At 29.7% G+C, this 15,164-nt stretch overlaps 2 protein-coding genes across 2 annotated transcripts; both read right to left on the bottom strand.

The window, feature by feature from the left end:
* Positions 1-6,086: 6,086 nt before the first annotated feature.
* Positions 6,087-11,096, bottom strand: LOC108329104 (tropinone reductase homolog At5g06060). Its single transcript, XM_017563133.2, has 5 exons — positions 10,950-11,096; positions 10,548-10,755; positions 9,341-9,557; positions 9,134-9,240; positions 6,087-6,559 (listed from the first exon to the last, which is right to left on the bottom strand). Exons 1-5 carry the CDS (start codon positions 11,036-11,038, stop codon positions 6,365-6,367), a joined length of 816 nt encoding a protein of 271 aa, XP_017418622.1. The 5' UTR covers positions 11,039-11,096; the 3' UTR covers positions 6,087-6,364.
* Positions 11,097-12,597: 1,501 nt separating this feature from the next.
* On the bottom strand, positions 12,598-14,941 carry LOC108329105 (tropinone reductase homolog At5g06060). The gene is made up of 5 exons (XM_017563134.2): positions 14,761-14,941; positions 14,395-14,602; positions 13,466-13,682; positions 13,257-13,363; positions 12,598-12,937 (listed from the first exon to the last, which is right to left on the bottom strand). Exons 1-5 carry the CDS (start codon positions 14,847-14,849, stop codon positions 12,743-12,745), a joined length of 816 nt encoding a protein of 271 aa, XP_017418623.1. The 5' UTR covers positions 14,850-14,941; the 3' UTR covers positions 12,598-12,742.
* Between the last annotated feature and the right edge of the window lie 223 nt (positions 14,942-15,164).

Raw genomic sequence — 15,164 nt, 5'->3', positions numbered from 1 at the left:
GGCACAATGGGTGGTTAGTGTCTTTATCTAGGCCAATGTCATCCATGATACAATTCTGGTGTGTTCATCAATGGTCATTTTCACATCGATCATCACTTAATCAGAAATTCAGAACCAAATAGCAGACATGTAAGTTTGTTCCACCACTGCTATCTTATCTCCATTCAGACGTCAACTTCTAATTTTTGTTTTCCTATCAATTTTAAGTAATATAAATAATATATATAAATTGTATCTATTTTATATTATTCTTTTTGTTATCATTATTATATGTATTATAGGGGTGAAGAAGTGTTTATAACTAATCTCTTTTCTCAATATTTTTTATTAAAATTATTTCAATTCACTATATACTAAATACACTGTGTCAGAGCCATGAGCTCACATGCTGTATGAGAGAAAAAAGAATAAAAAAACAACTAAAAGCTATTTGATAAATGGGTATATTTGATTGTGCATTGTGTTTTTTTAGTCTTTAAATAAATAAAGTGAAACAAACAATAGATCAAGGTGGTTTGAACTAATAACCAACAATCAAATTAAATTAAAAAATAACAATCTATATTTCATACTTTATCTTGTAAGGTAAATGAACTAATTGAGTAACCTTAATTTTTCCTAGCTATGTATTGAAACAATATATATTGGGTAAGATGACGAGTAATAAGTTAAATTTTTAATCTTATTTTAATTTAAAATACAAATACAACGAAAAAATAAGTTGTTTTAAATTATTGTATTTCACTGCTTTAAAAAGTGACCTCATCCATGCCTAAAGTTGAGATATGATAAAATTCTGAAAACCTAGATATGGAAGAGATAAGTCTTTTGGCTAAAATTCAAATGGTATCAAAATATGGAACGGTAGGGATAAGTGGTCTCAAGATTGATTAGATAGCACCTTTGAAAGCAACACCATGTAACATCCTTATCCATTTTCATAACATAAATGAACAAAACTGAGAAGTCAAGCTTTTTAACATAACAATAGCACGTCACTAATAGCAGTTGAAGTACAGGTTGGCTAGCTGGGTTTATGTGAGAACACTACAGATTTGATAAGGAAGACTTCTGGATTTTTCTTTTTCTTTTTTTTACCGAAGGAAAAACTTACCAGTTTGGTTTGAAATTTAAACACTAAAATTAGAAGAAGAAATTAGTCAAACAAGTTGTGTGCAGCATAAGAGATAACGTGAACGAAAACATCGTCTGGTTGGTCATCCAAAATCCAATTGGCGATAAACTCCAAACAGCTCAAGGATTTCCCTTACCATACAGTAATTGGTTACATTCTTTTGATATTTCGATCTTGGAACACTTTCTTCTGACAGAAAAAATATTGAAATGACATAAAATTTAAAATTATAAATAAAATTATATGATGTCAGAATGTTTGTTGGAATATAAAATATAAATTTAAATACAATTATATGTAATGTGAAGTCTTTTAAAACATACTAAACAAAATTTTTAAAGAAGTTTTATGAAATTAATTTACTTATATAAAGAGGAGTCTTTTTACGGATATCTTTTTAAAAAATCTCTAATTAAAAAATATATTTAATTATTATAATTGGTTTATTTCATTAACCTAAATACTTAAGAATATCGTCTCCAAATTTCATAAGGTCCTTATCATCTAATATAAAATTTTAATGTAATAAAATGAAATGAAAATAAAAGTATACAAGACAATTAAAAACCTACAAATTATAATAAAAGATCTCATAAAAAAATAATAATAAAGAATAGTTCAAATAGAAATTAATTGCACATCTTTGAACATATCTAAAACTTGTCTATTTTAATAAATTTTAACTGTATCAATATACCAAATTTTCCATAAACAGTAGTTGTTTTAATTTGTGAAGAAATATAACGGTTTTTAAAAATAGTGAATAAAATCATATATATGTTATGTATATATCTTCAGTGTACTAGTATATATACGTACAGTTTTAAAAACAATAAAATAAAAAATATTTTTTTATATAATTATTATTAAAATAAAAACATAATTATTTTATAAAAGAGAATCACTTGTTTTTTCTAGATTTTTGGTACTTTAGACAAAAATTTAATTTCCATAATTACTTATAAGAACTATTCTTTATTATTTATTTTGATAAAACAAAGCAATTATTATAATTTTAAGATAAGAAAGTACAAATTTAATTCTTAATTTTGTTTCATAATTGTAAAGATAGTTAAATTGTTATTAATAATTAGCGTGATAATAGGTTGAGTCAGATACAGAAAGTGTCTATCCACTATTCGATTAGTAAAAAAGAAATTTATTCATTCTTACTTGTCTATTATTCACGTAGATATCCGTTTAAAAAACATTCATTATTTTAAAACTCGTAGGTATCATGGATATCCATGAATATTTAAAAATATATATTTTATAAATTTTTAAAATAAATTTTAAATAAAATTACAAAAATATATATAAAGTATAATATAAATTAAATTAAAATTTAATTTTAATTAAATTTAACCAGATAAAATATAAATTAATTTTAATTTTAATTAAATTTAACTTAATAAAATGCAATTAAATTTTTCTTTTTATTTTTTGTGGTAAGGAAAACTAATTACATTGATTTTAACTAATAGATAACCTATAATTGCTTATGATATGTTTATATAATAGTTGGTTTGTGTAATTGAGTTGTCTGATGAAATATGATATATGGAGTTGAGTTAGGGTTTTGATATGTCTTTAGATTTGTATGTTAAAATTGTGTATGTTGTATGGTTGATATTGCAATTGAGTTGTATATAATCTGATGGTTTATAGCATAGGTGAATGTTGTTGGACTTATTTGTAGGGCTTGAATGACTGATTTGTATATAATCTTGCTGGGCAACTTCTATAACACTTTAAGTTTGTAATTTCCAGTGATGATGCTATCTAGTAGTTGGGTCAATCAATGTGCTTTTAGACACTACTCGCTGAACGAGTAGATATTCTTGTTAAGCAATATTAATAAAGTCTAACTCTATTTTTCATATGTTCTCTTTTGACATATGTTTTTAATGTGAGATTTTGTGAATGTTAATATGATTTTATCTAATAATGGTTGGAACAAATCCAAGAAGGATTGGTTGTGGTTTTGTTTATATATGCATTGACATATTGGAGGTAAGAAAGGAGGTGTCATGAACTTTAATAATTATTCAAACTAAATATATTATAATGTGTTATGTAGTGAAAGTTATAGGAGATCCTAACCACTAAATTGTTGGTCATAAACGTGAAGGGAACTAACCTTATAAGTGGTAGAGTAATCACACATTTGTTTGACTCTACAGATTATATATACTATTACAAGTGCACACCTATGTTGAAGCACTATGTCAAAGACATGTATATAAATAATTGAGTTTAGTGTCAACTATTTGTGTGAATATTTGACTTGTTGTTTGTTATATGTGTTTAGTTTATAAATTGATATTTTATGATTAAGTTAGGCCAACTATTTTGCACATTAGTTTGCTCTTTATTCTTTTATTTTTTTGTTTTTGTTATTTTTTTTCTTTTACAATGATCAATTATACGAGAGAATAAGTTAATCTATTTCGGAAAATATACGTGTTGTCATCGTCTCTTTTTTAGATTGTTTTTCTTTCCTTTCTATAATATTAAGAATGACTCTTATATTTCTTGTTATACTATAGTTTTTTTTAAAACTATATAAAAAAGCTATATATGTATAATCATATCTTAAAATAACTATAATAACATTTATTTATATTGCAGATTTTTTAATTTATATATAATTAATAAATATCTTATTTTTTAATTTTGTGCTATTAAAAAGATGTTACCTTAAATATTTAAATATTTAATAAAATTGATTATTAACTAAATATACTTTTTGTAAATACATAGATAACAATTTAAGTAGATAGTTGATTTGAGATAATAAATATTAAATTTTTTAATATTAATAGAAAAATCATAATTAGATATACAAATTTTAATTTTATTTATTGTTTATTAATAATTAATTAAAGTAGTTAAAGACATTTTTAGTCTTAAATAAAATCCTGTGTTTATTATTTTAAAAAGTTAATTTTGATATATCATTACCTTAAAAGAAAAAACTTTTGCTCTTTTTGTTTCTTTAAACTTAAAATTTTTAAATTCTTCAAAATTAATTTGAATTAATAAACATGTATATACTTATTTGTATTAATTATTAATAAAATTAAAAAGGATTAAAATTATACTAAAAATATAACTATTGTACTAAAAGTAAAACAATCCCAAAATCAACTGTTTAGTCAAAATTTTATAAATATAAAAGAAGTTACAATCCAATCTAATTCAACAAACACGTAGTTTTTTTTTTTAAATTTGTTTGTGTATGGAGTGAGTGACATACTAAGTTTTTAAATCTGTTAATCCGTTTAGCCCATCTCGCATAATTTGCATAAATTTAAAGTACAAAACAAAATTATATATTTTTAATATTAAATGAAAAGTGAAATGCCTGGTTGTGCAACAATGGTGACTTTTAACCATTATACTTTTAATCCTTATATATAATTAAGTATTCACATAAATGTGTGAACCTAACATTTTTCATTATAATTAGGTTTAATCATTTAGAACATCCCTATTTCTGTAGGATTTTCTCAATTAGGTCCTCGTATTTTAAATTTTCTCAATTAGGTCTCTTATTGTGAAAAATTGAATCAATTTAGACATTGCCGTTACTTTCGCACTAACACCGTTAAAGGGGTGACACGTGTCAGTTTGTGGTTTTTTTGAATTTTTGAATTATTTTTTTAATTACTTTTATTTTTATTTTTTATTTATTTTTAATTTTTTTAAAATAAAATTTTTAAAATGCCACGTGTCAAACTAATATTGTGCCACGTGGCAATGACAGTGTACATGGCACTAACAGTGCCACGTGTCATTGTTAGGCTACGTGTCATTTCATTAGTTTCAATTTAGTCCTGTATTTTTATTGTGTCTCAGTTTGATCACTGAATTATGTTATTTTGTCTCAATTTAGTCTTAATTTTAAAAATTAAACAATTTTTTTTCTCATCAAATTCAAACAAAATTTAACAATTATTTTTATTAAAATTGATATTTTTATTAATAAAAATATCAATTTTAATAAAAATATTTGTTAAATTTTGTTTGAATTTGAGGAGGGAAAAAATTGTTTAATTTTTAAAATTAAGACAAAATAACATAATTCAGGGATCAAATTGAGACACAATAAAAATACAGGGACCAAATTGAAACTAATAAAATGACACGTAGCCTGACAATGACACGTGACACTGTCAGTGCCATGTCACACTGTCATTGCCACGTGGCACAATATTAGTTTGACATGTGGCATTTTAAAAATTTTATTTTAAAAAAATTAAAAATAAATAAAAAATAAAAATAAAAGTAATTAAAAAAATAATTCAAAAATTCAAAAAAACCACAAACTGACACGTGTCACCCCTTTAACGGTGCGAAAGTAACAGCAATGTCTAAATTGATTCAATTTTTCACAATAAGAGACCTAATTGAGAAAATTTAAAATACGAGGACCTAATTGAGAAAATCCTACAGAAATAGGGATGTTCTAAATGATTAAACCTTATAATTAACAATGTTTATAATTTTAACAATTACAATTGAAAAAATAAAAAATAAAAAATAAAAAATATAATTATTATTTTGTTTTGAATGAGTATTTTATTGAGTATATGTTTTTTTTTCTCTTTTGACTTAATATCCACAGACCAAATGTTATGCATGACATTAAGAGAAATTAACTTGTATTTCTTACACAAGCAAGCCAATCCAACCTTTGAACAAATCAAAACTGGACAGGCTTATTGACGTTATTACCTCTAATTTTAACATATTAAGATATCAGATCAACCCATACTAACAAATTAACATATAAACCCATGATCCATGATTTACTTTGCCACCCCAATATTAATAACTCACCCCATATCAGTAATCAATAAACATGCCCTGTTATAGAGGTTAAATGTATTTTGGTATAAGATTAATCATCATTAGTGATTGGTTTCATTTGAGATAAGAGTCAAACTTGTTGGAAGATCTGCATTTGATTCAGTCGGTGACAGATGAAGCACAATAATGTTGGAATACAGTGTTAAGGCACTTGGCAGTAGTTAGATAGTAATAGATAGATATCTTGAATGATGTGTAAGGAGCTCCTACTGCACCCATGATGTTACAATCATGGCACCGAATATGACCATCTAAATTTTTAAAACTACTAAAATAATTCAATCACCGATCAAAGTGGCCACCGCTTCGTTCACATAATCCAACAATAAAAATGTTTATTTTGGTTCAAGTAATTTAAGTAATTCTCATGGTGGGTTGAAATCCATTCACTGTAAATCCTCCATCAACACAAATAACTTGTCCAGTGATGTAAGAAGCTGCTGGCAAGCAAAGAAAAGTTACCAAGGATGACACTTCATGTGCTTCTGCAATTCGCTTTATTGGCGTACGAGATATTACTTCGTTAACAAATTCCTTGTTTGCAAGCAACTGCCAGATAAATTATAACCATTAGCATGCTAAAATACATTACATGGACAGATACAGTAAAAAAAATATAGATTAATTTTATTGTGTAGCAAATACACATAAAATATTGTATTTGTAATAAAAAAATATCACTAAGCTCAACATATATAAAAAATAATAACAAAGTAATTAAAAATAAAATATAAAGATAAGATATTTATATACAATATCTAATAATCTAATAAATCTATACTCTCTCTCAAGTTATAAATTAAATAGCAAAATTGTTACAAATATAATTAAATCTCAATCGTTGTAAAGAGTTATTGAAAATATATACTAACTAATTACTTAAGTTAACTAACTCAATCTTGATGTCTCTCCAAATACAATCTTCTCTCGAATAAAATGATAGTCAATCTCAATGTGTCTTGTCATTTCATGAAAGAGAGGACTAGAACTAATATGATGAACAACCTGATTGTCACAAATAAGTGTTATTTGAGTGACATCTCCAAATTGTAATTTTCTAAGTAATTGCTTATGCCAAACAAGCTCACAAGGGGATGAGACCATAACTCTATATTATGCTTTTGCACTAGATCTTGCAACAACACTTTGTTTTTTGCTTTTCCAAGAGATCAAGTTATCACCAATGGAAACACAATATCTGGATGTAGATCTTCTATCAAAAGATCATGCCCAATCATCGTCTGAATAACAAACAACTCTTATATGATTATTGGAATCATGTAACAACCTTTTCAAGAAGATCTTTTAATATATCTTAATATATGGATGACTACATTCCAATAATAATTAAGAAATTGGTTTACCAAGTGCAAAGGAAATGTCAAAAGGATAATTCAATTTTCCAACTAGTCTTGTATACTAATCAGGATTTGACATAGGCTCTCCCTAATTTGGTAACAATTTAATATTAGGATCCATGGGTGTGTCAACAGATTTTGAATTCATCAACCCAGTTTTCTCCAAAATATCCAATGTATACTTCCTTCAAGATATAACAATACTATAGTTGGATCTGAGTTTGCCAAGATCTTTGGTCTGAATATGGTTGCAAAGATGTTGTTTCATATGGGACATGTCATGGTTGTCATTGCCTGTGAGAACAATGTCATCAACATATAATATCAAGTAGACACATCCAACACTCAAGTGACAATAAAAGACTTAATCATCTGTCTTACACCAAGTCATACCAAATTGTAGAACAACATTGCTAAATTTTCCAAACCAAGTCCTAGGAGACTGACTGTTTTAGGCCATATAAGGATTTGTGACATACCCACCAAGAATGAGTCAGACACAATGGTGGCAAAAGAGATCAGAAGAGATAGCAATCGAAGAAGTCATAGATAAATAGGAGATAGAGAGAGAAACCCTAAAAATATAAGGTTCTCCAATCAAGGCAATAAGGTCATATCTAGAGAGAGGAGGCTGCAGCATGTCTAGCAACAGTGATCGGAGCCGAAGAAGACGAAGCACACACGGCTAGAAAAGACGACATTTGTGAACTTCGACCGACGCGTAGGAGCACATCCGGACTCCAATGGCAGCGTTCTCGACAACATTGGGGTCGCCTGGCCAAGAGCAGAATCATGTGGTTGCTAGTCAAAATTGAAGCTCCAACAACATACGGTGATGGTGGCAGACGGCAACGACCCTAACTATGGCAACAGTTGCAAAGGCAGGGTGATGAATTTTTCAAAAAAAGCTTAGACTCTAGATACCATATTGAATATAGTGAAAAACTATGTATGAGATTAATTTCCCTTGTGTAGAAAAATACACATAGGATATTGTATTTATAATAAAGAAAATATGAACTAAATCCAAAATAAAAATAAAGAATAATAACAAAGTAACTGAAGATAAAAGATAAATATAAGATATCTAAAAATAATATATATCTAACCACCAACATTTAAAAAGCAAAGACAAAGCAATGTACTGTTAGCACAAATACTCATGTGCTCTCTTAGAATTTTGGATTTGGTACAAAATTAACCTTAAGGTTTGGAAGACTAGATAGACACCTTGCATAGAAAGCTTATAAGGATATTTTAATAGATTCTGATATCATCTTATACATAATTGGATTTAATTCAACCCAAAAACTAGCTTAAGGGATGAAAATTCTTATCCCTCTCACTTTTATCGTATCTCTCCAATATGCACACTTATGTCATGATGATTGCGTTGGACCTCTCTAAAGTTCTTAACATTAACCCACTTCAATGAGGTATCTCAATATGCAGGCTAATTAGATTTCCTCATACGATAATATAAAGGACTAGAGGGTGTAAAGCCTGATAGACACACTCTTTTTATCTTAATACTCTTATGTTGCTGAATACATAAGTTAAAACTTGAAAGGAGCATGAATGTAAAACTTCAAGCACAGACTATATATATATATATATATATATATATATATATATATATATATATATATATATATATATATATATATATATATATATATATATATATATATATATTGACAGGACCAACAAAAACAAATTATTAGTCCTCATGGAACAGAAAATAGACAGGGTGAAAGAGCATTACAGCTTCCGCAAGTGGCGTTTTGGTATACCAGGGTGCAACACTGTTGCTCCTTATATTGTCCTTGGCCCATTCACATGCAAGATACTTGGTAAGCTGATCCATTGCAGCTGAAGAAAACAGCACCATGAATCTATTTCGTCAATATATTTCAAAATAGTTTGCAATCAATGTTTGAACGGGAGAAGACATAATTATATATCAACACACCTTTAGTTGATGCATAAATGGCTCCAGAACCTACACTTCTCTGACCTGCAACGGAGGAAATGAACACGATACTTCCATTTCCAGATGCTTTAAGAAGAGGATGTGCAAGTTGGCTCAGATGGTATGCAGAGTCCAAGTTAGTTGCCATTAATTTTGAATATTCTTCGGTTGTATACTCTATTGTTGGCTTCCTCACGTTTGTTCCAACATTATTCACCTAAGCTCACAAGATGATCATAGAAACAAAAGTTATCATGTGCTGAAATCTTGCCCATAAGAGAAACAAGTCTAGCTATTTGAACATTTTTAATTTTAACACTTTTAAGCTGCAATAATCCCAAAGGGCAAAGTTATAACTATGTTTTCACTTATTAACTATATTGTGCAGATAAAATGCTGCCTACAGGATGGATTTGAAGCAACAATAAGAAGGCCTTGTTTAAGCAAAATACATCACGAAATTGCAACTATCTATTTATTTGTTTTATAAGCCAGTAACCAATTGTAAATTGAGTGCATGTAAGACAAGAAAAGGATGGAAAACAAACACTAGCACATTGAGTGTTTTATGAGAATGTTATTACAATACATGATACAATATTCGGCAATGCACATCATAATGAAACTCCTGTTTGAATTGAAATACATGAGATCAATCTCTAACAAATTCAGTAACTAGTATCCCAAATTAAAATAGAGTCATCAATACAGCTGAACACCCTGTTTATCCTGCTACTATCCTGAACAGAGGCAGAGCTGTCGAGTTGCATCGGGCTACATGACAGGGTAGGTAGAGGAGCTCCAAAATGTTTTGAAATTTAACACTAAACAAATTAGTAAGTGGTACATCAATTCACTTTTGACAGTATAGTTTCCTTAATTTTAAAGGTACTATCTTGAGCTGTGTCATTATAATCACAAACTCTAAGATTGCATTTAGCCAATCAGAATAGTTAGATGAAGACTCATATTTTATCTTGATAAATCCAATTTTAAAATATGTACTTAAAATGTGAACCATTTGATCTTCATCCAACAGATCCTATTCATGAATGTTGGAGATCGATTTCATGAACTATAAATTAGAGACGACATTTCGTAAAGCTGAAGGTTATGGTGCCTACTATTCTAAACTACTCTCCACACAAATACAAAACAAACTATTCCAATTTCCGAATATACAAAGAAAGAAAGAAGAAAGACTCACAAGTATGTTGAGCGTGCCGTTGAAGGCAGAGGCCACTTGTTTAATGAGATTCTCTCTTTGGGCTGGAGAAGATGCATCACAAACCGAACCAGAAACCGAAAATCCCTTCTCTTTCCATTCCTTTAAACATGCATTCAGCTCCTCTTCCTTCCGGGAACAAGTGTACACATTGGCACCAAACTCTGCCAGTTCCTCCACTACAGCATGCCTGAATCAACAGTTAAACCACATCACACCCATAAAAAAAATAGAATGCAAAGATCGCAACTTCAATTCGTTATAACAAACCCCAGAATCAAGAAATCCAAATCAATTCATGCAACTAATGAAATCCACACACACACACACAGACAGAGAGAACGTGTAGAAAGAAATGAGGAGCAAATGAAAATAATTAGGAACCCGATTCCACGTGTGCCTCCAGTAACGAGAGCAGTGGTTCCCTTAAGTGACCATCTTGAAGCTCTGCCACTACCCTCTGGGTTCGCCATAGTTGTTTGCGTATGTTGTGAGTTCTGACCAAGATAAAGGAAAGTGTTTTATGTTGTGCCGAATCGACCACCTTAGATATTTGGTGGTGCTGATGTCCATATGGGCCCATTTCTGGGGGCTTGTTTGTGTGTTGTTGTCACTGCTGATTAGGCCCATGTTTCCTTTTTGTAGTTTTAGAAAAGGACTAGGTATCACTTTGTACGATTTTTTTTTATCCATTTGGTGTAATTACTTTTTTCAATTAAGAAAATGGATATATTTTTAAAAAAATTATGAATATGGGGACTTGTACCAATCTTTCCATTTTACCAATAAGAAATCGTATGACTCTTGTACGATTTCACTAAACTAGAAAAAGTTGTCAATAATGATAATTTTAGCGTGATTAACATTAATCAGTAGATTAATTTTTTTATTATGAAAAGATGATGTCATTAACGGCTTCAGCATATAAAGAAGTTGTGTTTCCCTTTGATGATTTTAATGTTTTTTAATTGTTCTTAAGTTTCTATTATCTCATACGACTTTGTTGTGAAGTCTATACCGTCATATAGGACTTCCATTCTTTTGAAGTTGTTACTATCTTATACAACTTCTTTACTTTTCTTTTTGAAGTTTTTAAAATCTCTACTGACTCATATGACTTCTTTGTTTCTGAAGTATCCATTAATCGATATAACTTTCTTGTTTTTTCTTCTCTTTTACACCAATTTTCTAAACACATTTTATTAAAACAATTAAGCATAAAAAAATTATTTGAAATGTATTATTAAAAATTTAAAAAGAGAACTAACAAATATATTACTAGGGAAAAAATCAAATATATTTTAAATGGTGATATTAATTTTAAAGTTCTACAATAAGTTTAGAAGTGATGACTACTTTCTAAATGGACAAGTTCCTTTATTATGACCTTCCTTCACTTATATAATAGGAACATTTCTTTAACTTATTTGGAATTAGGTAGTTCATTTGTTACTTGTAAATTTTAGATACAAACGTCAAATTCCCCCACATTTCCGTTGCCAATTCCTAGTAATAATAAATTCACGCATGCTAACACAGCCTAAGTCATGATAAATTTAGATTTTTTACTTAAGTTATTTTTGTGGTGTTTTATGTTTTCCTTTAAAATTCACTTATGCATGTTTATTTTGATGTTTTAAAATATACTAAAAATCTTTTCAATATACCAAAAACAATATATTTTGAAAAAGGAAAACATAAAAAACTAAACTAAGTATAGCTACCCGACCCAAATAGATATAATTTAGACCTACTAAATCTCTTCATTCTTCAACAACTCAAAATAAATTTGTTGAAAAAATATTCACATATATAAATAATCATAGTAATTGAAAAAACTTTTTTACTGACTTAAACGTGTCAGCAATACACTTTCGAGACTTCAAAGCCACTTCGGTCACGTGACATGTCCAAAGAACCGCACTAAGGACCCTAGTAAGAACACTAGGTAATGGCACTTGACACTAACTAGATACTAACAGATAGTTTATAGATACGTTGAACGAGACGTAAGGAGAGTGCACCCATAATCTTATAGGTATTGAATATATCTACCTAAATTTATCTTTAAAATACTAACATAATTCATTCGCCATTCAAAACATATTGATCATGTCCAAAACTCAAGTGACCACTTTGTTCACATAATCTAACAAGAAAAAAAATCCATTTTTCTTTCATGTAATTCTCACGCTGGGTTGAAATCCATACACAGTAAATCCTCCATCAACACAAATAACTTGTCCAGTGATGTAAGAAGCTGCCGGCAAACAAAGGAAAGCCACCAAGGATGACACTTCATGTGCTTCTGCAATTCGCTTTATTGGCGTTCGAGATATTATCTCGTTAACAATTTCCTTATTTGTAAGCAACTGTCAGATATATGATAACAATTAGCATCGATGTTATTTGAATATTAATTATTATACTGATGATCATGCTAACATACATAATATATATAGGGATAATTCATCACCACTTAAAAACTAAGGCCACAGCAATTTGTTTTGTTAGCACGAAACATCCTTTTAATGTGGAATCTCAACCATCTACACTTATGCCATGATGATTGCATTGGGCCCATAGACAATTTCTAAAATAACCCAAAAAATTGTCTGGTTGGGTTGTATGTATCACAACATACAGTTTTCAAAGTGATGTTTTTGAACGAAATCAAACATAGAGCACTACCTGTGTATGAACTGATGTGTTGGTATACCAGGGTGAAACACTGTTGCTCCTTATGTTGTCTTTCGCCCATTCACACGCAAGATATCTAGAAAGCTGATCAATAGCAGCTGAAGAAAACAGCGCGTTGAATCTATTTCGTCAATATATTTCAAAATAGTTTGTAATCTATGTCAAAGCCCGAGATGACATAATTACACTCTTCAACCCACCTTTATTTGCTGCATAAATGGCTCCAGAAGCTACGCTTGTCTGACCTGCAACAGAGGAAATGAACACAATACTTCCATTTCCAGATGCTTTAAGAAGAGGATATGCAAGTTGGCTGAGATGGTATGCAGAGTCCAAGTTAATTGCCATCAATTTTGAATAATCTTCAGTAGTATACTCTATTGTTGGTTTCCTCACAGTTGTTCCCACATTGTTTACCTAAGCTCACAAGATGTTCATAGAGACAAAACTTATTAATTATGTTTTCAATTATTAACGGTATTGTTCAGATACTAATGCTACCTACTGCATGGTTCAAACAACAATAAGAAAGTCTTAATTAGGCAAAATATATCAAGAAATTGCGACAATTTATTTATTTACAAGTCACTTGCAAATTGAGAGTGCATATACCACAGGAAAAGGATGAAGAACAAACACTTATAAACTGGGTGTTTTACCAGGATGTTACTAAAATTCATGATAGCATCATACGACGATACACACCATAAATTAGTAAGTGGTACATTCACTCACTTAACATCCATCTTGACATTATAATTTTCTTGATTTTAAATATATCATATTATTATCACATACTCTAAGATTACATATATAGTACTATAGCAAGGGATTTCCTGTATTCCACATTTGGTTAACCAGAATCGCTGGATGATGGAACAACTCAAATTTCGTCTTGCCAAATCCAATTTTAAGATATTTCTCTGAAATGTGAACCATTTGATCTTCATCCAACAGTTCCTTTTCTTGAATGCATGAATGTAGGAGATCGATTTCATGTCAGTGATGACTTTTTATAAAGCTGAACACAAAGATTATCCTGCCCACTATTCTAAACTACTTCAAACACAAATACAAGACAAAATATTCCAATTTCCAAATATATAAATAAGAAAGAAGAAAGGCTCACAAGTATGTTGAGCTTGCCGTTGAAGGCAGAGTCCACTTGTTTAATGAGGTTCTCTCTTTGGGCTGGAGAAGTCACATCACAAACCGACCCAGAAACCAAAAACCCTTTCTCTTTCCATTCCTTCAAGCGTGCATTCAGCTCCTCTTCATTCCTGGAACAAGTGTACACCGTGGCACCAAACTCCGCCAGTTCCTCCACCACAGCATGCCTGAATCAACAGTGAACCCAGATCAAACCCAGAAAAAAAAAACAATAACTTTTAAGTCTTTTTAACAAACCCCGGATTCAAGAAACCCAATTCACTTCATGCATGATGCAACAAACAGAATAAAAACATAAACGAGAGTGAGAAGGGAAAAAAAGAACCCGATTCCACGTGTGCCTCCAGTAACGAGAGCAGTGGTTCCCTTAAGTGACCATCTTGAACCTCTGCTACTACCCTCTGGGTTCGCCATTGTTGTTTGCTTCAGTTTTTACCTTTTTTGTGAGTCGTGATCATGAAGATGGAGACCGTGTATATTTACCATCTTATGTAAAATTTACAAAGAAAAATGTCATCTTTATCTCAAAACGTGTATGTTTTTTATTGGGCATATAGATTTGGTAGTGATGATGCTTTTTTTATGGGCCCAATACATACCCATTTGGGCCAATAACAAAAAGTTTGAGTTTGAGTTTGAGTTTGAGTCACAAAGTATAGATGAACTAATCCTAAGAGATTTGACTTATTTATGTGAACTAGAAATAATAATTTTGTTAACAAACTTCTT

Source organism: Vigna angularis, chromosome 2, assembly GCF_016808095.1.
Source record: "Vigna angularis cultivar LongXiaoDou No.4 chromosome 2, ASM1680809v1, whole genome shotgun sequence".
In the NCBI taxonomy this organism is placed as follows: domain Eukaryota; kingdom Viridiplantae; phylum Streptophyta; class Magnoliopsida; order Fabales; family Fabaceae; genus Vigna; species Vigna angularis.
Note: the sequence above shows the minus strand (reverse complement) of the source record. Positions and strands in the feature narration are given on the sequence as shown.